At 48.9% G+C, this 26,086-nt stretch overlaps 1 protein-coding gene across 1 annotated transcript in view; it reads left to right on the forward strand.

Moving 5' to 3' along the window:
- Positions 1-18,594, forward strand: part of ube2o (ubiquitin-conjugating enzyme E2O) — a gene marked incomplete at its 3' end in the record, with an annotated part of 29,881 nt that extends 11,287 nt beyond the window's left edge. Inside the window, exons 2-19 of the mRNA XM_084441271.1 lie at positions 3,207-3,266; positions 3,384-3,494; positions 3,999-4,096; positions 4,221-4,284; positions 4,868-5,011; positions 5,566-5,675; positions 6,364-6,514; positions 6,725-6,839; positions 8,688-9,057; positions 11,027-11,181; positions 12,314-12,426; positions 13,019-13,150; positions 13,716-13,805; positions 14,043-14,895; positions 15,297-15,433; positions 15,818-16,021; positions 16,283-16,340; positions 17,852-18,594. Of these exons, the coding sequence (XP_084297397.1) occupies positions 3,207-3,266; positions 3,384-3,494; positions 3,999-4,096; positions 4,221-4,284; positions 4,868-5,011; positions 5,566-5,675; positions 6,364-6,514; positions 6,725-6,839; positions 8,688-9,057; positions 11,027-11,181; positions 12,314-12,426; positions 13,019-13,150; positions 13,716-13,805; positions 14,043-14,895; positions 15,297-15,433; positions 15,818-16,021; positions 16,283-16,340; positions 17,852-18,594 (3,708 nt within the window). The remainder of the gene's footprint in view (positions 1-3,206; positions 3,267-3,383; positions 3,495-3,998; positions 4,097-4,220; positions 4,285-4,867; positions 5,012-5,565; positions 5,676-6,363; positions 6,515-6,724; positions 6,840-8,687; positions 9,058-11,026; positions 11,182-12,313; positions 12,427-13,018; positions 13,151-13,715; positions 13,806-14,042; positions 14,896-15,296; positions 15,434-15,817; positions 16,022-16,282; positions 16,341-17,851) is intronic.
- Positions 18,595-26,086: the final 7,492 nt, after the last annotated feature.

A 26,086-nucleotide genomic window follows, 5' to 3' on the forward strand; every position in this document is an offset into this window, starting at 1 on the left:
TGTTGTGGGGTCAATGGCAGGTGTGAGGTGCTGTATTGGTATTGATTTAATGTGAGACTTCCTGTCGCCCGGCCTTGACTTCCTGTATTGGTCCCCGTGGTTCTGATGCAGCAAGCTAATGGCTTAATCCATGCTCAGCATACTCAGTACAGATTTAGACCAGACACAAAGTGTGTGTGTGTGTGTTGTGTGTGTGTATGTCCGTGTGTGTGCAGAGATATGTGTTCCTTGTATCAGAGAGTGTGTGTGTGTGTCTGTGTGTGTGCACAGAAATGTGTTCCTTGTATCAGAGAGTGTGTGTGTGTCCGTGTGTGTGCACAGAAATGTGTTCCTTGTATCTCTGTGTGTGTGTGTGTGAGAGTGAGTGTGTGCGCGCGCGCACAGGTTGTGGGCCTCTCTGTCCTTCCGTTCAACATCTAAATATCAAACCACTGAACATGCGTGTAAGTGGAGATATGACCGAAGGAACATGGCGATCGATCGTTCGCATCTTCCGCTCCTTTCATCAGAATCCTGGCTGCAGGGTACGGTTACAACTGCTGCGCGCATGTGTGTTAATCTGTGCTTGTGTGTATCCATGCGAATGAGCGTTAGAGATAAAGCCTTATTACAGCAGTATTACAACCATAATCTGTCCAATCCTCTGCTCCTCCCTGCCCTACCCGCTATCTCCCACACTAAGAACACACACCTCCCTCCCTGCCTCCTCCGCCAGCGCCATCACCATCGTCCTCATAATTACTTCCCTCCCTCCCTCCCTGAACCCTCCAGAGCCTCAGTCCGGCGATGGCCACCGGCTGCCACCCTCTGAACTCTGGCCAGCGGAGCAGCTTGGTGCCAGGGCCAGCTAGCCAAATCCTGCTAATTACCCTGTTAGCATGCTAGCTTAGCGTGCTAGCTGCTGCCTCAGATGCGAGACTTTTTCAAAAGATAGAACGAACTACACAGAGTGTGTTTCCGGAACGTGAATGTGTTTTCTTTGTGGAAACGGAGAAACATGAGAGAACAGCTGGATAGCGTCCAAAAGTGTCTGATGTGGCTCCTTCTGACTTGGGCTATAATTCCCCTGAGGGTGTTAACATTGTGGATCGACATGCTAGAAGATGGTTGAAGATGAGAAGTACGGGAATAACAGGGTTGCGGTGCTTAGGCATGATGCACGATGATTAAACGGGAATAACAGGGTTGCGGTGCTTAGGCATGATGCACGATGATTAAACGGGAATAACAGGGTTGCAGTGCTTAGGCATGATGCACGATGATTAAACGGGAATAACAGGGTTGCAGTGCTTAGGCATGATGCACGATGATGAAACGGGAATAACAGGGTTGCGGTGCTTAGGCATGATGCACGATGATTAAACGGGAATAACAGGGTTGCGGTGCTTAGGCATGATGCACGATGATTAAACGACAGAGGTCGTCCATCATTGCTGACATCTATCCTGTATGTTGTTAGATCAGGGCCAAGGAGGAAACTGGAAGATGCAGGCGGTAGAAACCATCAGAACTGCTTTAGACAACCAGGAAGAAGGATGCTTAGTCACTGTGTCAATGTAGCCAATGGACATAACGAGTCGAAACGGTCAACAAACTACACTACTTTCCCTTTGGTTGTAGAATTGGTCATTGTTGACTTCCATCTTTGTTGAATTGCCCTTTACACTCTGTCCAGTAGGGATGCACGATATATCGACAATCATATCGGTATCGGCCGATGTTAGTAATTTTTTGAATATATCGGTTTCGGTCCGATGTGCAAAACGGGGCCGATTTGAACAGCCGATAATTATTTCTGTCTAGCTGCTGTTGTGCGTGTGTTGTTTTTGATGCGGTAAAACTATGACTTATTGTCTTTTCCAAATCTTTTGGAATTAGAGACAGTGTTTCCATGTGTTTTTCAGTATTTATAACATTTGATTATCATAGAAACGTGTTTTTATACAGAACATATCGACATCGGTAAATATTGGTTATCGGCCATGACGGCAGTGTTAATATCTGTTATCGGTATCGGCCAAAATGTTCATATTGGTGCATCCCTATTATCCAGCCCTCCCTCCATCTCCATCAGTCCCTCTCTCACGGGCATCTAGGCCAGAGCCAGGCTGTGTAGCGTTGAGTCAGTGTTCCTCCGAGAGGCTCGGGGGTTTCGGGTGTTTATTTCACAGCGAATGTTAGTGTGGACCGACGAGGACCAGCCTCCTCCTACAATGTTTGACTTCACACCGCTTCGGTTTCCTGCCGTCACGCCGCCAGATTTCCACACCCCACGGCGCACAGGGTCTTAGACTCGGGAGTGTGTGTGTGTTCGAGAGAGAAGAGATATCAGTGTGCGTCTCCCTTGTAACGAGGCAGAGCTTTTCCTAATGTGTCGTAACTCAACCCCGATGTGTCCGTTTCATCCCCCTCTCCATGATGTCATCCCAGTATGCTGAGCGTCTCTGACGTCACGGGGCGTGTCCGATTGCGAGAGGGTATCGGTTTCTAGTCCTGTGCTAGGCCTAGTCCAGACCTAGGCTATACCTCCACCTTCTAGACGGGCTAGTTTTGCGTGTGTGTGGCGTCTGTCCTACAAACGCTGGTTCAGTCAGTACTAGCCTCCGCTGAGTATTACTGTAGTACACATCGGTATTTATTACTTGGAGTAACGGCCTGCTGTTGAGAGTTTACTGACATCAGCGCTGCTGTTTTGCAATGATCACAGTAACGGTGTGAGCCTGACAGGCAGCCAATGGGCATCTCGTCTATCATCTGACATTGTGGCGCTAAATCACTAATCGGGGAACAACTCTGTCCATCTGCCGTTTCCTAACCCTCTCTCTTCACTGTCTCTCCCTCTCTCCTCTCCCCCTCCCTCTCTCCCCCCCTCCCTCCCTCTCTCTCTCTATCCCCGTCTATCTCTCTCTCCCCCTCTCTGCCTCCCTCCCCCTCTCTCTCTTTCTCTCTCTCCCTCTCTCTCTTTCTCTTTCCCTCCCTCTCTCTTTCTCTCTCTCCCTCCCGCCCTCTCTTTCTCTCTCCCATCCCTCTCTTTCTCTCTCTCCCTCCCTCTCTCTTTCTCTCTCTCCCTCCCGCCCTCTCTTTCTCTCTCTCTTCCTCCCTCCTCCCTCTCCCTGTTTTTTCACTCTCCCCCCACCTCTGCTCACTCTCTCCTCTCTCCCCACTCTCTCCCTCCCTCCCTCCCTCTCTCTCTCTCTCTCTCACAGCTGAAACTCGAAGATCGATCCATGGTTATTAGAGATATCGTGCGACGGATGAATGTCAATGTAAGTACAGCCCCCCTTCCCCCCTAGTGTTAAAGTCATACCCAGTGTTTTTGTCCAAGTCGTAGCAGCGTCGGCTGCGGCGTGACGAGCCATCTTTTTCCTGCGCCCCGTTTCCAGGACAACCAGTGCGGGATCGTGACGAACATCGACATAGAGTGCGCGGTCAAGCTGGTGGGGACCAACTGCGTGCTGTACCCCGTCAACAGCAAGGACCTCCAGCACATCTGGGTAAGGCCTGGAGGAGATGTGACACCCCTTCATCTCTCCACAGCCTCGGAGAACCTCATCAGGGTCCTGGGGTTTATGCAGTGTCACACAGCGAATATCTTAGCGGATTTTAATTGGCCCAGATCAGAATTCAACTAATTATTCACTTCATGGTCTAGTGTGATTTATCGTTTCCTACCCCGGGTAGAGATGGATATTCTTAGAAGGGTTTAATGAGCACGAGGTATAATGTTGAGTAAGCAAGTAAAGCTTTCTTTCTATAGCGCCCTTCACAGCATGAGTACACAGAGTGCTTCACAAGTGGATATAAAAAATACAAATCACACAGAAAATTGATATAAAAAATACGAATACACATAAAATACAGATATAAAATACAAATACACATATAAAATACAGATACAAATACACATATAAAATACAGGCCGCTCCTACTATGAGTGTGACGGCCCGATTAGCTCTTGTTTATCTATATGAGTGTGTGTGTGTCTTTTTTCCACTTAGTCGTTCATGTACGGGGACTACATAGCCTACGACTTCTGGCTGGGCAAAGTGTACGACCTGACCAATCACATCATCCTGAAGCTGTCCAACGGAGCCAGGTAGAGTCTTCTCCTCCAATCAGAGCTCTGGGTGCCTCTGGTGCCTCCATGGCTGTGGCGTGTGTGTTCTGCAGGGTGGCTGGGCGGAGTCATAACCCGTCCCCCGTGTCCCATGTCCCCACAGGTGCTCCATGAGCGTGGAGGACGGCGCCAAGCTCTACGACGTCTGCCCCCACGTCAGCGACTCGGTAGGCTGGCTGCGGCCATCTTGACTCCAGCAGGCTCTCCAGCGCCGCCCTGCAGGCTGAGGCGGGAGGGTGCTTGTGTGTTTGTTACAGTTTGCAGATGACTGTAATAGCTGGGAGTTATTAGCTTTGAAAATTAATGGGACCAAAGCATATAGGCGAATCCGTTTTGCTCGAGGTTGTGCGCAAGATAGCCGGCAGCGGGTTCCTTATCTGGGTCCACATCTCGCCTGTTTTCACGGCTTTGGCGCGCCGCCCGTTGGGTGTGGCCACTGGAGGCAGTGAGCGCAGTGCATTGTGGTAGTCGTAGGTTTCTTCCGTTTGAAAACTTCTTTTCTCTGGCCATAAGGCACAAATTGCACAAACAACTGCACATTTCTGCTACATAAGTGACCCAATTTCAATTGACCTTTAGAACCCCAGTGGCAAAATACTCTAAGGTAGCGGTTGACGTGCTTCTGAACTGTGCTCTGAATTTAATTTTCTGCTTTAGCGCTTTCGCTATTAAGTTCACTCACTTTCCATAAACAGGAAATGTCACCCTTTTTAAGAGAAAATACAATTGTTTCCATCCCGGCGTTCTCAGGGGCTGTTCTTCGACGAGGCCTACGGGTTCTACCCGGGCCAGGTGCTGATTGGTCCGGCCAAGGTCTTCTCCCATGTACAGTGGCTCTCAGGGGTCAAACCTGTGCTCAGCAAGAAGAGCAAGTTCAGGGTGGTGGTCGAAGAGGTAAGAGAAGGTTTCGCCTTTTATCTTGTGTTTTTCTCAGTACGAAACATCTTTTTGTTTTAAATGTCCTTTTTTGCCTTTCGTTTTATATGACCTTTTATGCTTTTCTTGCATTTTCTCTTGATGCTTAATGTCTCATGTAAAGAACTTTAAATTGCCTTGTTGCTGAAATGTGCTAGACAAATAAACTTTCCTTGCCTTGTCCATGTGACAGTCTCATAGCCAGACCTAGATAGATAGATATAATATATACACAGTACCAGTCAAAAGTTTGGCCAGGTGTGTGCTAACTTTTCATTGGTACTGAATATATATTAATAAATGGGGATAAATAAATACAGTTTTTATCCCCAAAGGAAAATTCACTTATCCATCCCACACTTTCGGGCGGCGCCAGCGCTGGAGGAAGATCTGGCTGCAATCCATTTTCATTCTGGAATTGGGAAAAAAAAACACTGACTATTCTAGTAGGACAGCCGTCACTAGTGTGACCTCGTGGCTAGGACAGGGTGTCATGTGACTGAGTCATGTGACCGTTTGTCATGTGACTCTAGGTCCAGGTGGTGGAGCTGCAGGTGACGTGGATCACCAAGAGCTACTCCCCCAAGGGCTCGGACAGCGTCTACCCCCCACCCTCCACGCTCACCCAGGAGAACCTCTGCAGGTAACACCCCCCCCCCCCCCACACACACACACACTCCATTATCTATCCATCCATTATATATCATCCATCCATTCATTATATATCCATCCATCACATTTCCCTCCATCCTCTGCCGGTAGCCCCTCATGATCCATCCGCACATTCATTACATATCAACCATTAATTCATTCATTACATATCAACCATTAATTCATTCATTACATATCAACCATTAATTCATTCATTACATATCAACCATTAATTAATTCATTACATATCAACCATTCATTCATTCATTATATATCAACCATTCATTCATTCATTACATATCAACCATTCATTCATTCATTACATATCAACCATTCATTCATTCATTACATATCAACCATTAATTCATTCATTACATATCCATTAATTCATTCATTACATAGCATCCATTCATTCATTCATTACATATCATCCATTAACTCATTCATTATACATCATCCATTCATTCATTCATTACATATCCATTTATTATACTCGCATATATGTGTATCATCCATTCATTCATTACATATCATCCATTCATTCTTTATATATTTCGTTCGTTCGTTCGTTCGTTCGTTCGTTCGTTCGTTCATTCATTCATTCATTCAACACAATAACATTACATGCCCAACCCTCTCTCTCCCCCCCCCCCCTCTCCTCTCCCCGTTGTGGGGTCCAGGGTGCGGAGGCTGGGCTACTACGACCACACCCAGAGGCAGCTGGGAGAGAGGGCGCTCTACGTGTTCCCCGCCAAGGGAGACGCCACCCGCATCACGTGTGAAGGACCCGAAGGTGCCCCCGTCCTGCCCGAAGACCCCGTCGCTAGGAGGGTGAGAGTGAGTGTGTGCGCGCGTGCGTTTAAAGCCACAATCTGTCACATTAACAGTCTTAACAGTTAACTTTTCGCTCATTCAACCAACAACATGTCGCGAGTTATCTCCTCTTGGATGAGCTAGTTGCGTTCCGCAACAAGGTGGCTGCGTTCCTCGACGTTCTCCCCGAACTTTTCCTCTGCGCCGTGTGTTCTTGTTCCCCTGCAGTTGAAACGAATGTTCAAGAAAGAGTCGGGCAAAAAGGCCCCGTCTTGCCAGTCGGAGAACGTGGACTCACAAGGTGCCAGCCAGCAGCCAGCAGAGAAGACAGACAGCCTGGAGGGTACGCACACTCTCTCACTACCTCAAAATACCTACACTCAGAATTAGAAAAGGAACCAGAAAAGGAGGCTGTTTTTTTTTGCTTGCTTTTTCTTTTGTTTTTACGAAAAACAGCATACCGAGCTGAAAATCTTGTGTTTTGCAATGATCTCAGCGACCGCTGTCTCATTGCCTGCGTTCGCAAAAGCTCCCCTGGCAAACTACCCGTCACCATGAGGGAGAAGCGTGTTCTGAAACCTTTCAACGTTCGCGCGTTCTTATATGAGCTGGTATAGAGTTGGCCTGGTCTCCACCATCGACAATGCGTGGCTTAAGTTCAGACCTTTTTAGTGCTGTGATCAAGCTGTGACCTTAAGAAAACTACGGATAAAAATCAAATTAATCCATATTTGTCTTTGCTACCACAGCAACAAAAAAAAAGCCTCCTGGCGCCAAGATTACCTAGTTACGACTGCAACTGACGGCCTTTCGTCTCGTTGCCTGGGAATAAAGGCCACACAAGCTGTCGGACATTAGCCTGGGTCCAGACGTTTGAATCCGCCTCCAAAGTTGACTGATCCTTGGTCTGGTGTTGCTAGGTAAAACAGCTGATTCTCAGAGTAAAAAAATAATAACTGACGAATGAGCGCAGCGGGTTATATAACGATCAGCCAATCAGCACCAAGAGTGGGACTCACGCCGTTGTCAAGCTGTCGTCAAGCATCGTCCAGCTGTGCCGTTCGGACGATGCGACTTGAGAAGGTGCCGTATCGAGAACTTCTGGGAACTCATTACTTGGAGGAATATTGGTAGTAGTTGGTATTAGAAACAAAGCAGTCTACCCCCCTTTCAGTAGCCTCCTACGATTACATTACTGTTTCACTTCCATCCATGTTGCGATTGTTGTCTACGGTTGTCACGGTTACGCATCAGCATTGACGTTACAATCGAATCTCCCCTCCCGACAAACTCATCTCCCGACAAACTCGTCTCCATTTCCGCCTTTAAAGATGCCATCTCAGACATTTTCACTGATTCCTGCCACTGTTTCTCCTCCATGTAATGTCCCCACAAGTCAAGTCAAATTTCTATCGTTATATGTAAATAATATATTTATATTGCACATTTCATATGACAAGAATATACTCAATGTGCTTTAAAGTAAATACAGAAAATGCAAAGGTACTGTAATTACAGTACATGAGACGATAAAGGAACGGAAATAAACTGATTTAGTTTTTATAAAAGGCTTAGAGAGGAGACATTAATCTGATGATCTAAGGGATCTGGTCAGTGCGTATGCAGTGAGCATGTCAGAAACATAGGAAGGAACTAAGCCATTCCTAGATTTAAAAACAATAAGTAACCATTTAAAATCTATTTTTTGTTTCACTGGGAGCCAGTGAAGAGACAATAAAATAGGAGTGATGTGTTCAGACTTTTTTGATTTAATCAGTCATACTGTACAGTACGTCTTCTCTCTTATCTCCATTACTGTTTGTTGTTTGCTTGTGTCCACATGTGCATGTTTGGTTGCTATTATTGTTGCATCCGTTTTTATGTTTAGCTGCCATTGTTGATATATTTTGTGTCGTTATTATTGATGTATTTTTGTGTTTTTATCTTCTAGCCTACCTCCCTTTCCCTTTAACTGGCTCTTGTCACTTCCCAGGCCGCCAGCATGAATAAGAATTAGTTCTTAATGATTTGAAAGGTTAAATAGAATAGAATATATATACAGATCAATTTTTCAGTGCTCCTCATATCTGCTCCGTCTCAAGCCAAAGCATACAGCTTGCATTTAAACTCCACTCCAAATATAAACCCTAATCTAGTTTTTCAACCGTTTTGCCCCTCGCGTTCCCCGTAGAGCACAACCCCGACCACGCCTCCTCGTCCGCCGAGCCCCCCAACCACACAGACGCCCCCCGCCCCAGCAACGGACCCGTCCCCGTTCCCGCAGGACCCTCCGGCCGCGTCCAGCAGCCCGCCGCCGCGCCTTGCTTCCAGGACGGCTCGGGGATGGAGCCCGGGGAGCAGGACGCGGACGACGAGGCGGCGGACGACACGGACGAAACCAGCTCCCTGACGTCGTCGGCCAGCTCCACCGCGTCGTCGCAGAGCAGCGGTGCCCTGGGCACCGGCAGGAAGAAGAGCATCCCCCTCTCCATCCGCAACCTGAAGAGGAAGCACAAGAAGAAGAGGACCAAGTTCTCCCGCGAGTTCAAACCCGGGGACAGGTGGGTCTGGGTTCAAGCCCCCGGGGACGGGTGGGTCTGGGTTCAAGCCCCGGGGACGGGTGGGTCTGGGTTCAAGCCCCGGGGACGGGTGGGTCTGGGTTCAAGCCCCGGGGACGGGTGGGTCTGGGTTCAAGCCCCGGGGACGGGTGGGTCTGGGTTCAAGCCCCGGGGACGGGTGGGTCTGGGTTCATTCTGTTGTTCTTTTTCATTTCCTCCTGCTCCGTCTTTCCTTCATTTTCTTCGTTCCTCCTGTACCTCCTTCACCTAGATAGGTAGATAGGTAGATAGATAGATAGATAGATAGATACTTTATTTATTCTTAAGGGTAAATTGTGCTAAAACAAACACTCTTCATGTATAGCTAGAACAGGGTGTGATGTGAGCTTGCAATGTTTTCCCCCCATCAGCCTACTGTGAAATGGCCGCCCGGTCAGAGGTAGTGATTGAGCGTAGCCGGCACACACAAATCTAGTCTCCGTCGCTTAGTGTCGCTACATTTTCTATTTTTTTCTACTATTTTAACTGTTTTTAATTATTCTGCGAAGCACTGTGTGCTCCATTTGTTTGTATGAGCAGCGCTATATAAATAAAGTAGACTTTGACTTTAAGTGGGCTGAGATACTGTGTATGAACTGAGAATGGCGGAGAGGGAGAGAGAGAGAGAGAAAGGGAGGGACACGTAGAGGGATTGAATTAGATTGGGCTGTAGAGGGAATTGGATGGACACGGAGATGGATGGACGGATGGATGGATGGATGGATGGCGGGAGGTAGAGGAGAGTGATGGGGAATTAAGTAGACGGGCATACAGAGAGCCAGATTGGAAAGAGAGAAATGACAGATGATTGATGAGAGACGGAGACGGACAGAGAGACCGACCTTGAATTTGAACAGATTACCGCACCAGTTCTAATTTATACCACAGGTTGGGGTCAGTAGGTAGATGGATGAGTGCGAGAGACCTTGAATTTGAACTTGAACTGAGTCTCTCTTTGGGACTAATTAGACTGCCGTACCAGTTCTAACTTATACCAGAGGTTGGGGTGGGTAGTACTTTTATTGACTTTATTGAAATTGTACCGTTATAGCATCAGTATACAAAAGACAACACAGTCAAGACTAGATAAACTAAAATACAAGCTTACAATAAAATAGATAGAATACAATAGTGCCAGAATAGTGCTAGAATTCTAGAAGAGTGCCAGAGTTTTAAACTGGGTGCCGCCTGGACTACTGCAACTCCCTCCTTGCTGGGGCCCGGGCGTCAGCCATTAAACTCCTGGAACTTGTCCAGAAAGCTGCTGCTCGCCTGGTGTTCAACCACCCCAAGTTCTCCCACACAAATTCCCTTCTCCGTTCCCTACACTGGCTCCCGGTAACGTCTTGCATCCAGTTCAAAACTCTGGCACTAGCCTACAGGGAAATGAAAGGAACAGCCCCCTCCTACCTCCAGGCCATGGTCAAACCCTGTACCCCTTCCCGGCCGATAGCTCTGCTACCTCAGGGCCCCTGTGGTCGATCGGCATGGTCATGGCTCTTCTCTGTCCTGACCCCACGGTCACGGCTCTTCTCTGTCCTGACCCCACGGTCACGGCTCTTCTCTGTCCTGGCCCCGCAGTGGTGGAACGAACTGCCCACTGACGTCAGGAGTGCAGAGTCGCTCCCCATCTTTCGTAGTAGGCTCAAAACTCACCTCTTCAAGAAGTACTACAACGATCCTCCCTCTTAAGCACCTATTGTATTTCAGATTGATTCATGCACTTTGCCTTCAGCACTAGATTATGCTCTTAGTCACTTGTTTTCGAAAGAAGATGCTCTTGTGAGTTCTGTCAAGTAGTAGTACATTGGCTTTTCCTACGTTAAATGCAATTATTGTTAGTCGCTTTGGATAAAAGCGTCTGCTTAATGACTGTAATGTAATGTAGATACAAACATATAAGAAATGTAATTGAGATACTGTGTGCGCGCAGGGTGGCGGTGGAGGTGGTGTCCACCAAGACCTCGGCCGACGTCATGTGGAAGGACGGGCGCGTGGAGCACGGCATCCGCTCCAACGACCTCATCCCCGTCCACCACCTGGACAACCACGAGTTCTGCCCCGGAGACTTCGTCGTCGACAAACGGCGTGAGTCGCTAGCCGAGCGGCGAGCTCGTATGTAGGGCGTTTTCTCAAAGTATGCCAAGCGGAGGTGTCTGTACGGAGCGGTCTAGATATAGAGAGGTTATTTTTGGACGGTAACGGCTTGTTTTAGGCAAACAAGGCTCTTCTATTGTGCGTCCCTGGTGATCCGTCGCTTGGCTCGGAAAGTGACTGCGTGCGTGGTTGTTTGTTTTATTTTTGTACAATGTGTGCGTCTGTGTGCTGCGTGCGTGTGTGTGTGGTCGTTTGTTTTACTGTGTACAGCGTCTGTGTCTGTCTCTGTGTGCTGTGCGCAAGTTATTTATATCATAATGTGACAGGTGAATAGGATATGGATCTGAATAAATAAATAAACCGGGGGGGTGTTATGCACATGCTGTAGCTACAATAAATAATCCCAGGGGAGTGGTATATTGACATTTGCATGTGGTTAGGTTATGTACACTAGATATTCTACTGTATGTACACTAGATGGTCTAGATCATCATTCAGGTCCTGAATGGCTTGCGTGAAGAAGCTCTTCCTGAGCATCTCCGTGCTCGCCATGTGAGTGCGGTATCTCTTAGCAGAGAGAACAGTCCATTTCCTGGGTGGCTGGGGTCTTTCAGGATCCTGTTGGCTTTGGTCTTGCATCTCCTGGTGTAGATGTCCTCGAGGTGGGGGAGTGCCCCCCCCCCCCCCCCCCCCCCCCAAGGCACGATCAGCTGACCGTACCACTCTGTAGGGCCTGGCCATCCTGAGAGCTGCTGTTCCCAAACCAGGTGGTGATATTCCCAGTCAGGATGCTCTCCACCGTGGATGAGTAGAAGCTCTGTAGAATCTGGTGGGACGCTCTGGATTTCCTCAGTAGTCCGAGGAGCTTCAGTCTTTCCTCACCACAGTGTCTACTGAATGTGTGTTGACCATGTCAGGTCCTGGGTGATCTGGAGGTCAAGGTACTTGAAGCTGTCCACCCTCTCTACAAGGGTCCTGTTGATGATTAGAGGGGTGTAGTTCCTCTCCTGCTTCCTCCCAAAGTCCACCAGCATCTCCTGTCTTGTTGACGTGTGTGTCTATTCCTGAATGTGTGTGTGTGTTTATTCCTGACTGACTGAGTGTGTGTGTGTTGCCCCTCCAGCCCAGGCCTCTCAGGACCCAGGCGTGTACGGGGTCATCCAGTCTGGTGACCACAAGGGCAGGACGTGTGTTGTCAAGTGGATCAAACTCAACACCAGCAGCGACGATGTGGAGGTCAGCCAGGACACACTGTGTGTGTGTGTGTGTGTGTGTGTGTGTGTGTGTGTGTGTGTGTGTGTGTGTGTGTGTGTGTGTGTGTGTGTGTGTGTGTGTGTGTGTGTGTGTGTGTGTGTGTGTGTGTGTGTGTGTGTGTGTGTGTGTGTGTGTGTGTGTGTGTAGGTAGATGTAGGTTTGTGTCTGGGAGTTTGTTTCTGTCTGTATGTTGATGTAGTTGTGTGTGTGTGTGTCGATGTAGGTGTGTGTATGTTTGTATGGGAGTGTGTTTCTGTGTGTGTGTGTGTGTGGATGGAGTCTGGGATTAGTTTTTCGGTCCGTGTATTGATGTAGTGTGTGTGCGTGCGTGAGAATGTATTTCTGTCCGTTTGTGTCTGTGTGTGTGCGCGCGCACATGTGCCAATGTAGATGTCTACGTGTTTAGAAGTGTGTGTGTGTGAGTGGCTGTGTGTGTGTCTGGAAGGGAGTGCGTCTCTCGTCTGCGGGTGCGTCTCTACCTCTGTCTGGCTCAGTCACCATGGCAACCCGCCTGCAGCCCCATATTTGGTAGTGTGACTCTAACGAAAGACTCTCCTGGCGGGCGCCCCTCCAGGTCATAGGGGAGGAGGAGGACGTGAGCGTGTACGACATCGCCGACCACCCGGACTTCCATTTCAGAACCACCGACATCGTCATCCGCATAGGGAACTCGGAGAACGGACAGAACACGGACGGCGAGAACGAGGTAAAAAAAACAAAAAAACACTTTACTTCATAGTAATACATCGCGATATTTGGACCTTTACAAACATGTCTGGTGCTAATTCTCCAATTAGATTTACTAAAAGTAAACAGAATGGTCAAAACAGTGACTCAGAAAGATAATACATTGACATTTATTACCTTTTAAAACTCGCGCCCCCGGGACGCAGCATTCAATCGAAGTGCGCATGCGCAACGTTGTGCTTAAACAACACAGTAGTAGCTAACTATTCTGGCGTCTATGGATATCATGCGTTTTCTAGCTTAATGATATCATGGCGGAGGTGAGAAAACCGAAGCGAAACATCACGGAGGAAGCCAGAAAAAGAAAAAGACAATCTGATAACGTTGCGACAGTACGACAGTGCACTTACTCGCATAGCCTGTGGGGGGCGCAGTTCAGAGAAAACCGGAGAAAACGCTATGTATTGCAGGAAAGGCGTCAAATTTCGTGTCTTTTTTAGAGATCGTAGACTGTCCGCGTGGTGCAAGACCATCGATGTTGTTGACGAGGACGTTTGTCGTCGTGTTTGTGCGTGTGCTCTCAGACGTACGTGGGCCAGGTGTCCAGGGTGGACGTGAGCAGCAAGGTGGAGGTGGTGTGGGCCGATAACTCCATGACCATCGTCCTGCCCCAGGTAACCATGGGAGTTGTAGTCCCTCTGTGCTAATGAATAAAAAACACTTCTTAAAAGTGAGAATTTGCAGGGAACTATTTTGTCCAAATGTCCAAAACACACTCACACATGCTCACAAGAGTTTGATACACCTCTCTCTCTCTCTCTCTCCTCTCTCTCTCTCTCTTCTCTCTCTCCTCTCTCTCTTCTCTCTTTCTCTCTCTCTCTCTTTCTCCCTCTCTTTCTTTCTCCTTCTAGCACCTCTACAACGTGGAGTCAGAGATCGAGGAGACGGACTACGACTCGGTGGAGGAGACCAGCAGCGGCCTGTCCACCGAGGAGTGGGAGGACGAGAGCGACAGCTGGGAGACCGACAACGGCCCCACCGAGGACGACCAGAACGCCGAGAACGCCGCGGATGCCACCCTGGCCGCCACGCCCGCCGGCCCAACGCCCCTCATCCTCCCCCCGGACGAGGGCGCCACCCCCGCCAAGACCCCCTCCGCCGGAGGGGGGGAGGAGCCGGAGTGGGCTAGCCCGGCCGGCGGAGGGGCCACTCCGGGAGTGGCGGGGGCCGATGGCAGCGGCGGCGTCGGGGACAAGCCCGGGAAGGAGGGCGCGCCACGCGGCTTCCGCGAGCTGAAGGAGGCCCTGAAGATCCTGGAGAGCCTGAAGAACATGACGGTGGAGCAGCTGTGGACCGGCGCCTCGCCCACCTCGCCCACGACCGCCGAGCCCGCCTCGGCCGCCCACCCGCCCAGCGCCGCCCCCGCCCCGCCTGAGAAGCCCGAGAAGCCCACCAAGGAGAAGCGCTTCCTGGACGACCTCAAGAAGCTCCAGGAGAACCTCCGGAAGACGCTGGACAACGTGGCCATCGTGGAGGAGGAGAAGATGGAGGCGGTGGTGGAGGCCGGCGGAGGAGGAGGAGGCGGGGCCGAGGCGGGAGAGAAGACGGGGGAGGAGAGGCCCCAGCAGGAGGCCCAGACGCCGGTGGGGGCGCCGGACTGGCCCAGCGACACGCCCGTCCTGTGCCAGCAGAGCGGCGGCAAGCCTGGGGTCACCTTCACCAGCGCCAGGGGGGAGGTCTTCTCCGTGCTGGAGTGGGCTCCAGGTAGGGAATGTTGGGATGAAATCTTTCCTTCCTTCCTTCCTTCCTTCCTTCCTTCCTTCCTTCCTTCCTTCCTTCCTTCCTTCCTTCCTTCCTTCCTTCCTTCCTTCCTTCCTTCCTTCCTTCCTTCCTTCCTTCCTTCCCTCCTTTCTTCCCTCTTCCTTTCTTTCCTCCCCTCTTCGTTCCTCCCTTTCTCTCACCTCTTCTCATAGTTGGTAGCTGCGCCTTTCTGTGATTGGATAAGTGGAAGCTAGAATTGGCTAATCCATCAATTTTCACTCCTGGAATTGCCAATTACATCTAACTTGACATAAACCCCCCCCCAAACCCAAACTATAGAAGCCAACTCAATCTCGCTGTGTCTCTAACCATAACCCTAAATCCCTTTCTGCTCCTCTTCCTAGAAACGCACACCTTCAAGAAGATGGAGTTCCAGCCGGCGGAGGCTAAGAAGTTCTTCAGCACTGTGAGGAAGGAGATGGCCCTCCTGGCCACCTCGCTACCAGACGGCATCATGGTGAAGACCTTCGAGGACCGCATGGTAGGATCACGCTTCCACTGCCCACGGTCCTCGCTCTCTCACGGCCATGGTCACAATATACACTATATGGACAAAAGTATTGGGGCAGTTTGATGATCCATATTTATTTATTTAGGTATTTAATTTATTCGACATTTGACATATTTGAATTTTGGTAATTTTTTAAATCGGCTTCGGATTAATTCATCATTTTCCTGCTCCAAACTATCATTATTATATCAGCCTTTGAAAATCCACTATCAGTCGACTTCTAATTCATCCTTATTAACCACTTTTGGTTTGACTCTGAGCAAAGTGCAGGTTTTCGTGATGGTGGACAGGCAGCAGTGAGGATTTCAACTCATTCGGATTAAAACCCTCCCGTCCGCCTCCCTCCTTCCGTAGGACCTGTTCTCGGCCCTGATCAAGGGTCCCACGCGGACCCCCTACGAGGACGGCCTGTTCCTCTTCGACATCCAGCTGCCCAACATCTACCCGGCGGTGCCCCCCCTGTTCCGCTACCTGTCCCAGTGCAGCGGGCGCCTCAACCCCAACCTCTACGACAACGGCAAGGTCTGCGTCAGCCTGCTGGGCACCTGGATCGGCAAGGTGAGAACACACACACACACACACACACACACTCTTTCTGCCTTGTCCATCGTAGTCGAAGATGACGTAGCTTCCAATTTTTCTGCATTGAACCTGTCAGGCTATCATTGCTGTTGCTGCTAGTATTCTACACACACACACTATCGCGTCGGGCCTAACAACGCCCCGTAGCTGTGGTAAAATCCCCTGTAACCCACTGCCTCTCGTGGTCAATTGCTTAAATATAGAGGGTGACTTTTGGGCCTTTTTGTGTATCTGCAGGGCACAGAGAGATGGACCAGCAAGTCCAGCCTGCTGCAAGTGCTCATCTCTATCCAAGGTGAGTGGAACCGGCTGACACACAGACTCTCAACTCAGACACACACACTCCCAACTCAGACACACACACTCCCAACTCAGACACACAGACTCCCAACTTAGACACACAGACTCCCAACTTAGACACAGAGACTCCCAACTCAGACACACACACTCCCAACTCAGACACACAGACTCCCAACTCAGACACACAGACTCCCAACTCAGACACACAGACTCCCAACTCCGACACACAGACTCCCAACTCAGACACACAGACTCCCAACTCAGACACACAGACTCCCAACTCCGACACACAGACTCCCAACTCCGACGCACAGACTCCCAACTCAGACGCACAGACTCCCAACTCAGACGCACAGACTCCCAACTCAGACACACAGACTCCCAACTCAGACACAGAGACTCCCAACTCAGACACACAGACTCCCAACTCAGACGCACAGACTCCCAACTGAGACACACAGACTCCCAACTTAGACACACAGACTCCCAACTTAGACACAGAGACTCCCAACTTAGACACACAGATTCCCAACTCAGACACACAGACTCCCAACTCAGACACACAGACTCCCAACTCAGACACACAGAGTCCCAATTTAGACACACAAACTCCCAATTTAGACACGAAGACTCTGAACTTACACACAGCGCAGCCCTGCCTAACCTGACGCACCAGATGGTTACTTGCACCATCTGGAAAGTCGTCCTTGGAAAACCGTTTGGAAAAGGGCAGGCACTTACTTGACAGGTGATTAGCTGAGCCATCTGTCCTATCACTATCTATCGCGGGCTAACTTCAACCAATCAGATCAACGAACCATATGTGGAAGAGCGAAAACTTTTCAATCGAGAAAAACCTTAAGTGCCGTTCTTTGCTCTTCTTTCAATGAAGAAATACTCTCCAGTTTAGGTATAACTGATGCTATAGCAGCATCAACACACACACACACACACACACACACACACACACACACACACACACTGACACTCTCACAGACACACAGCAGTTCTCCTTTCATGTTTTCATTTGCTCGTCTCGGGCCTCAGGCTGCAGTGTGTCACACACGATCACTGAGGATCTCTCTCAAGACGTGTCAGACAGATGACACTGACAGATGCCAAAGACTCCGTGGTTTAAGTCCTTCCCCATCCTGCCAACTAAATTAATCTCAAAACGTGAGGATAACAAATGTCTCTGCTTCCGTAGCGTACTGTTCTACAAAGATGTTTCTTGACCTTGAAAGAGGAATCACTGGAGCACACGAGGCATTTGAGGCCGTTTATTAGGTGCAGATTATCAAGACTAACGTTTAGAAAATTACATCTTCGTGTAATGATGTTCCTTGACCTGTTTTTATACATGTTCTGGGGATAGTGGCTACAGTATACTCTTCACACACAATGGAGTAAAAGTGTGTTTTCGAATGACCTCTAAGAGTTTGGGGTTTTTGTTCAGTGCCACATTTAATCACATATATATTGCGCGTGTCTCTTCGCTCTCCCAAGGCCTGATCCTGGTCAACGAGCCGTACTACAACGAGGCGGGCTTCGACAGCGACCGCGGCCTGCAGGAGGGCTACGAGAACAGCCGCTGCTACAACGAGATGGCCCTCATAAAGATGGTGCAGTCCATGACCCTGCTCCTCCAGTCGCCCGTGGAGGTGTTCGAGCAGGAGATCCGCCAGCACTTCGCCTCCAGCGGCTGGAGGCTGGTCCACCGGCTCGACTTCTGGCTGGAGCTCCACGAGTCGGCCGAGAGGGGCCCGGCGCCCCGGCCGCAGTCCTCCAAGGAGAGGCGCCCCTCGGTGGAGCCCCTGGACGAGCAGCTGCCCCTGGGGCCGGGCCCCGTGGCGATGGCCCACAGCAGCCCCAGCAAGCCCGAGTGCGCCGGGGACGAGGAGCTGGAGGACTCGGGCCTGAGCCCCTCCACCACCGCCGCCTCCCAGCAGGAGCTCAGCCAGAGCTCCGACTGCGACGGGGCGGCGGCCGCGGGGCCCGAGGCCGGCGCCGCCGCGGCGCGGCCCGCGTCATCCACGGACGCGGCGCCCGGCGGCCAGCCGGCGGTGCGGCCGAAGAAGCGGAGGAAGAGCTACCGGAGCTTCCTGCCGGAGCGCGGCGGCTACCCGGACATCGGCTTCCCGCTGTTCCCGCTGTCCAAGGGCTTCGTGAAGAGCGTGCGCGGCGTGCTGCTGCAGTACCGCGCCGCCCTCGCCGCCGCCGGCATCCCCGAGCACGGCGAGGACAAGTAAGTGCCTCCCCCCCCGGCCCCCTCCCCACCTCTGATACGATACGCCGCCCTTCCCGAAACGCCCCCCCCCCCCTCCCCTCCCGTCCTCAATCCCTGGAGCCCTCAAACCCCCCCCCCCCCCCAGAGCTGCACTGTGCCCCTAACTCGCCCAACCCCCCCCTCATCACGGACCCCTGCCCACCTACACCCCCCTTCTGCCAGTCCCCGCCGCCAACAACGCCCCCACGCCGGGCCGCTGGATGTGTTGTTGCTCTAGGGAAAGCTAACGTGTCGCTGTGTCGAGTGTTTGACTTGTGACATCTGTCTCATCTGCTCTTCTTTAGTGTCGCCTCAGAGTCCACTTGTGCTCAGATGTGAAGGGGGTGTTGAGGGGAGGGGGGTGTTGATCTGGTCCAACAGGGACCGACGCCAGGCTGCACCTACTCCTACCCCGTGGGGACCCCCCCTACATTGTGGGGACCCCCCCCCCTCCCCTCTCCTTTAAAGGATATTCTGAGCATTTGGGGATTCACAGACTTGGAAGGAAGACTGGAACATGTCACGCTTGTGCCCACCTTGGCCCCCTCGAGGCCTTGACTGCAAGGGAAGAGAATGGAGTAGAGAGACACTGAGAATCTGGGTCTAACGTAAAGGTGCCATTGACCGCCCTCTTCGCTGCCCTTAACTGCTGTGAACGAGGGCAGCAGTGTAATGGAACTTGCCTCATTTTTTTGGGAACTGTCGCCACAAAATGGGTGTTTTGCACAAATTTCCTCCTAGCTTTTGTCTATTGGATCGGGGGGGGGGGGGGGGGGGGATTAGACTTTTCTTAACATTGCCGTGATGTCCTGGAAATCTGCAGGGTCAAAAAATGGGACAGCCCCCGGGAAAGATCTGAAAGCTGGGTTTAAATCAGGAACTACGTTTCCCAGCATGCCTGGTTCTTTGACCCTCACAGGCACCCTTAGCACCGCTTTCGTGCCCAGTTCCCGCCCACCTGCACTCTCCAACTGAAGGACAATCTCGCAAAAATGGTCACCACTTGACATACTAACGGGTGGATTTGTTTTAACGTAGATGTTACTAGTTGTTCGCTTTGTGCCCTTCTCTCTCTCTTCCTCTCTCTCTTGCTACACACACACACACACACACACACACACACGCACCGTATATTCGAATGTTTTAAAACTGCCCACTTCACTTTGACTATTTCATTGCTGGTTTCCAAACGCTCCACACCAAAACACGCGGACAACATTGAGTGACAAAGTTTACATTCTCACCTCTGGAGGTCTATCTGCCACAGTTAAAATACAGAGGATGACTAAGCCCTGGAATAGGAACACACTAGCTTATATGGAGGACACACTATTCTAGTCCACTAGGCTGTATACACCATGTGGGGTATTTTTAACTCTCACCTCTTCAGAATGGTCTTTCAGAATGGCCCTCCAGAGCATTCCCACAATCCCCTGCGTTCCTCCTGCTCCTCCTCTTCTGCTCTCTCGCCAGGCGCCGGAGGTGGAGCCCCTCCCACACCACTGCACATGACACGAGTATAAACCACGCCATCCATTCCGTCGTCCATGACTTCTAGCTCATCTCAACATGTTGCCTTACTTGAATTGTTCTTGGTATGATATCGGACCAGTGTGTTCCAAGCCGATCGCCCCGACGCTTCCTGCAGTGTATATAGGCCTACGTGCTCAAACACATAATCATCCCGTTCCAGTGTTTTCTCAGTGCAGAGGTTTGCCTCCTTTAACCGCAGATCTAGGACCAGTGTTCCGCAGACCTGCTCATAAATCACCTTTATGAAGTGGGGAAAGAGAACTGGCGCCAGATCAGATCTGCGTTTAAGAGCTTTTGTCATTGATGTTGCACGTGCTGTTAACAGTTACACGATTCCACATTTGCATTTGAATTTGATCTTGATTTTGAAAGGTTTCTGTATGATTTTGATGACTATGCTTGAATATTATTATTTTGTTCTTGCCCTGCGTTATTTGATTCTGAATGGCTATGTCCCCAACATCAGACAGATGTCCCCACAAACCAGGAGAACGTAGCACTTATAACAAAATGTCCTAGGCATAGCTGTTATTGTATGTGATTTTTTTGGTATATATATATATATACTTTTTTTGGGGAATTACTTTGCTCTTAATGTATAGGTGAAAAGGGCCAGTGTTATTTATGAAAGCAGAGTTCGATTCTCTGTTTGGCCACATGGGGGCAGTAGTTAATTCCAGTGTGTCTGCTCACACAGAGGCATAGTACTGTGAAAGAAGAAAGTGCCCAGACCTCAGACCCACCTGTCTCTTAATAGTGCTTCCTGGACAGTTAAATCAGTCTTTGTTTACATGTTTGAAAACTCTTGCGTTGCCAGATATTAGGTCAACAGCTCTCATTTTGCGCTTGCTTACCTGTGAGCTGAATTTGGGGGGGTGTATTTTACTTGAACAAAGATCTGACACTTAAAATAAGAGTGTTAATGGGTGAGAGGGGACAATGTTGCGGGGGTGAGAGTGCAGTGTGCCATCATTGTAAATGAGTGCGAGTGTGAAATAAAGAGCCAAAAACAGGATTGATGTAAAAGAAATTAACAGACGATTGGGGGGTTTGTCTTGTGTTCTTCTTGGTTGTTTCCGTACAACTTTTTAAGATCACATTTCTGTACCAGACATGGCAATCAGGCTTCCGTTTAATACTTCTTCTCATCTCGGCATCCTCGTCACCCGACGTGCTCTTTCTGCTGCCTGTGGTGTCCTTGTGGACGATGGTTTGCTCTCAAGGTTTTGGTACTAGTAGCCTGTAGCCTTGGTTGGTCCTCCCCAACTTCCTGTGTTTCTAAACTCAAGAGAGGTGTGTATGTATGTTTTAATTCTAGCTCATCTATTTTTCCTGATAACGTGAACCATGATCAGGTAAAAACTGATGTGTTACAACTGGTTTGGAACCAAGATGTGCATACATGCCCTCTTAAGAATTTAGTCAGAAAATTGCTGTGTTTGAAACTAGATCCTTCTGTTTCTCTCTCTTCTGGGTTCTCTCCACAATCACAAGAACAATATGTGAAGCTCACTAGGTCTCAGAGAAAGAAAACACTGCGGGATATCAAGCACATTAAGCTATGAACCGTGTGTATGTGTATATTATTCAGATTTAACCATTATTATTATTATTCATGAGATTTTCCAGCCAAAGCATGTAACATGTTGCTTTAAGCCTTTTGAAGGGGCTACACAAGACTTGACTGTACGATGTCTACATTTCCACAGTGGCCTGTACTGGTAAAACTAATAAACATGATTTGTAGCCTGATTCTCTCTGTACAGAAGTCATGACTATATATAAATATATATATATTTAACAGAAACTTGAGTTCTAAGAGGTCATGGAGTGCTTGGGGTACAGATGTATACATTTGCCGAGTGTTTCTTTTTCACACGTTATAATTTGTCATTTTTCTAGTTTCCTTTTGGTGCATTAAGACGACTGTATAAAATGGTGATTAAACTTTTCAAGCAGTACCATAGTATAAAGTTGTCACTTGTGGTGGATAAGACAAAATTGATATTACACAAAAACACACCTATTGGGTAATTTGTCATTTATTTAAAGAAACACTCCATAGAATGTTTTTTTTTTTATTGTTTTTAAATAGACATTTGCCAAGTGGAAAAATAAATCTATTAAATTCATTCTCAAATAAAGAGAATCAGATTTGATCAAAAGAACACTACCGATACATTTCCCCCTCACCATACAACACCTGAAAAAGACAACCACACAGTCAAGAAGCAGCAGTTTCAAATGGCGACCGACCCCAGCCTCTTTGGGAGACAACAGCATAAGTGGGGTTTTTCAAAAGTGTGAACAATGGGGTTATTTAATAGCCTGGCTTCACCAGAACCAATTCGCAAAAAAGCGAAGGGTCTGGAAACTCACAGTTGCTTTCAGATTCCCACGGGGCGTTACCAACGGGAGGAAGTTACAAAGATGGTAGAAGAGACCAGGATATGGACCAGGTTTGTAATCACAGTACAGTAGCTTGTGCATAAACTGGAGGACGTTTCCGACAGCGCTATTGCGGCACTTCAAGGTTCAGATATCCACAATATATAGCAAATAAGCACTGTGCAACAAAGCTGTAATATTAACGATCTGGAATGCCTCCCATTCTATTCATTTCTATGAGCTTAGTAAAAAAAGAAAAAGAAAAGTGCTCCAAAGTCATTGGCACCCTGAATTTCCCCTGAGCAGGAAAAACTCTGGGCCCCTCTTTAAATCCAGCACAGCACATAGAATACAGTTTGTGCCCTTTACTTAAATTCACAACAAATTACAACACGTTCAAGGCACACAAAACAGCTACAGGGGCCACGTCATTGACAAGTACCAAACAGGCAAACTTTGCATAGGAAAAAGGCTTTTTTGAAAAATAAAAAGACAGAAGAGACTACAGTCACCGTTTTAAGACAAAGCCCTAACTGTAAACTTGGAACTCAGGGGGTCTGTTTGTGTCAAACCCAAAACCGCAGTGTTTAATCTTGCGTTTGTCAGGTGCCGCAGTGCGCGTGATTGTTCGACTCCTCTTCTACTGCGTTTTTGTCATGTAAGGTCAGTTTACCAGGTCGGTGTTTACTAGGGGTGTAACGATACACTAATCTCACGATACGATACACGATATTGGGTTGACAATAACAATACGATACACTAAGGGCAGGTGTGAAGCGTTGCAGTAGCGCTGCTGTTCACACCAATAGTGCATTTCTCCACATTTCTACTCCAATACACTTTGTGAATTTAGAGCTTAACTATTGTAATATCATGGATAGGCCTAGAGACAAAAGACGTGTGTGTTACCAGCGTTCACTGATATACAATAAACATATCACAATATTGTTTTCACCTTGACGATACGCATTGTGACGTTTCTGTATCGCGATATATTGTTACACCCCTATTGTTTACATTCTTTAAAACTTCAACAGAAGGTGCTTTCGTGGGCAGCTCAGCTGAGATCACAGGTTAGCTATTTAAAAAAAAAAAAGTATTTTGGTCTATAATTACACAATGCCCGTACCTGGACAGAGGACAGGCGTACGACAACAGACAAGACACTTATTGCACGGTGGGTCTCATTGAGTGTGTGAGCGCGTGCATTTGTTCCAGTGGTCAAAATATGCACTCGCTCAGTGATAATAAAGACATATTAAAATCATTGTTGTCCTCAAACCCGGAGACCCCAAACATTCTACCTCGGTTCCATACCCCCAGGAACACAACCCCTGGCATGAATTAAAAAAAACACATACATTTAGAATATAAACATATTTCTCTCATACATATCAGAATATAAACATCTCCCTTTATTCACAGTGTCAGAGCATTAAGCTACTCCCCCCCCACCCACCTCCCTGTTCAGGAGTCAGAGAGGGGGACGGCTGCCAGGAACACGCTCCCTCATGCAGCATTTAACAAGTCAATACTCCCTCCCCTTGTCACTCCTCCCTACCTCCTTCCATCACTCCATCCTCCTCTCTTTCCCCTCCATCCCTCCCCCCCTCCCCTCCTCACACTGACCAATGTGCTGTTTAATCGGCCGTGCGCCGACCGTGATGGTCTCTCTCATTCCCGAGTGTTCAGTTCCACTTCTGGCCGCGTAAGCGGGGCTAAAGTGCCGCAGGGTTAGCCTAGCGTCAGGCTGGCCTATTTATCCTGGGTCGGTTCTTCCACGTTTAGAATCATTTCGAGGGTTGAAGCCTGATGTTGATAAGGACACCTAGGTGATGATCTTTGGGGGGGAGGGGGGGGGTGCCCCTGTGTGGCAGCAGCTGCACCGCCCCTGTGTGGCAGCAGCTGCACCAGACAGGAGTGATAAAGCTCAGATCAGGATGGATGGAGGGATAGATGGATGGATGGATGAATGGAGGGAGGGAGGGAGGGAGGGAGGAGAAAGGACGAAGAGGAGAGGCTGCACCCAGGGACCTGAAACGGGCACAATGAGTCATGAGTGACCTCAGCCTGTAACCGGCGCCGCCTCCTCCTCAGGGCGGAACAGAACAGAACCGATCGGGCCACGGCTACTGGGGTCGTAGGCCGGTATGGAATCTCATCCTCCTCTCTCTCTCTCTCTCTGTCTTTTAAAGCTGGTGGTTTTGGTTTGTTGACTGAAGTCAAAAGGAAAACAAAGGAAGCCGCGCTTTCTAGCTTAGCACAAGATCGAACGACTCGAGAGGTTCCAAAAGGTCTTCGAACGCGAGCAAGCAGGTCGATTGAAGCAGCCAAGGAAGCTGTGTCTGTTAGTTGTTGGTCTCAGCCACACGCTTGCTCGGAAATCAACCTGGCCTTTGCCACACTGCAAATGCTCAGGCGTAGTGTGCTATTTTGGGCATTTAGCTCTATTTGTGGTCTGTCTACCATGAACCCGAGACCATAATTTCACTGATTGTGAAATTATGGAAAAGCACATTCATCATCGTTTTTCCAACACATTTACATATGTCCCATTGACTTCCATTGTAGCCCAGTGAGAGCCTGCAGAAAAACTGCAGCTAGCTCAATACTGGAACAATCAGTGAAATGATGGTCTCTATGTTTCAGGTTCATTGTAGATAGGGATGGGGATCAAAACCCGGGTCCAAAAGGACCCGGTTCCAAATTTCTCAAGACCCGGTAATCAATAAGGTCGGAGCTTATCGGGTCTGCTATCGAGCCTACACCCGAGTGACCATTTTAACCGGGACAATCAAAAGTGTAGGCTAGGCTACTGCACGTTCATGCCAGCGCACAAGTAGGCATATATATATATAATTCTGTAGCACCAAAACGCATTTTCATTCAGAATGATACAAATATTTCAGTTTCAGCATCATGGACAGCAAGCAACATATTGGTCTGCACACACTCGGCTACACTTTTAGTCTTGTAGGTAGGAATGCCGACTTCAAGATCATATTAACTTGATAAATGTCATGTGAGCACTGTTAACAAGCATCACATTATGTTGTGGTTAAACCCGTTGGCAGTGAATGTTGAAAACTAGTGTTCTACAGATATTTCTCGGTACAACCGGCTTAACACGGCAATCGGGTGTCTGGTCACCCACATTATACGTCCTGTCTAATCGTCAAGTGCTTGGCTTCATTTCACTAGAGTGAAAGATAAAGACGAGGCGAAATGCCAACTGTGTTCGTAAGCAATAAATGCAAAACCAGTTCTGTTAAACATGTATTGCCGCCCGTCTTGTTTTTCCCATAGAAAAGTATCGATAGTGGTATCAATAAGGACCTGGATCATTAAGCAGACTCGATAACGGTATCGATATCAATAAAAATGTATGATCCCCATCCCTAATTGTAGACAGACCACAAATATAGCTAAATGTAAAAAATACACTACCCCTTTAAGAATAGGCTGGATGAAACTAAATCGCCCTTTTGATCTTCCAAGTTCATAGAAGTCCCACTTGCTAGCAGAAGCGGTCACTGGCCTGTGATGAAGCGAGT

This window comes from Borostomias antarcticus, assembly GCF_949987555.1.
Source record: "Borostomias antarcticus genome assembly, chromosome: 7".
In the NCBI taxonomy this organism is placed as follows: Eukaryota; Metazoa; Chordata; class Actinopteri; order Stomiiformes; family Stomiidae; genus Borostomias; species Borostomias antarcticus.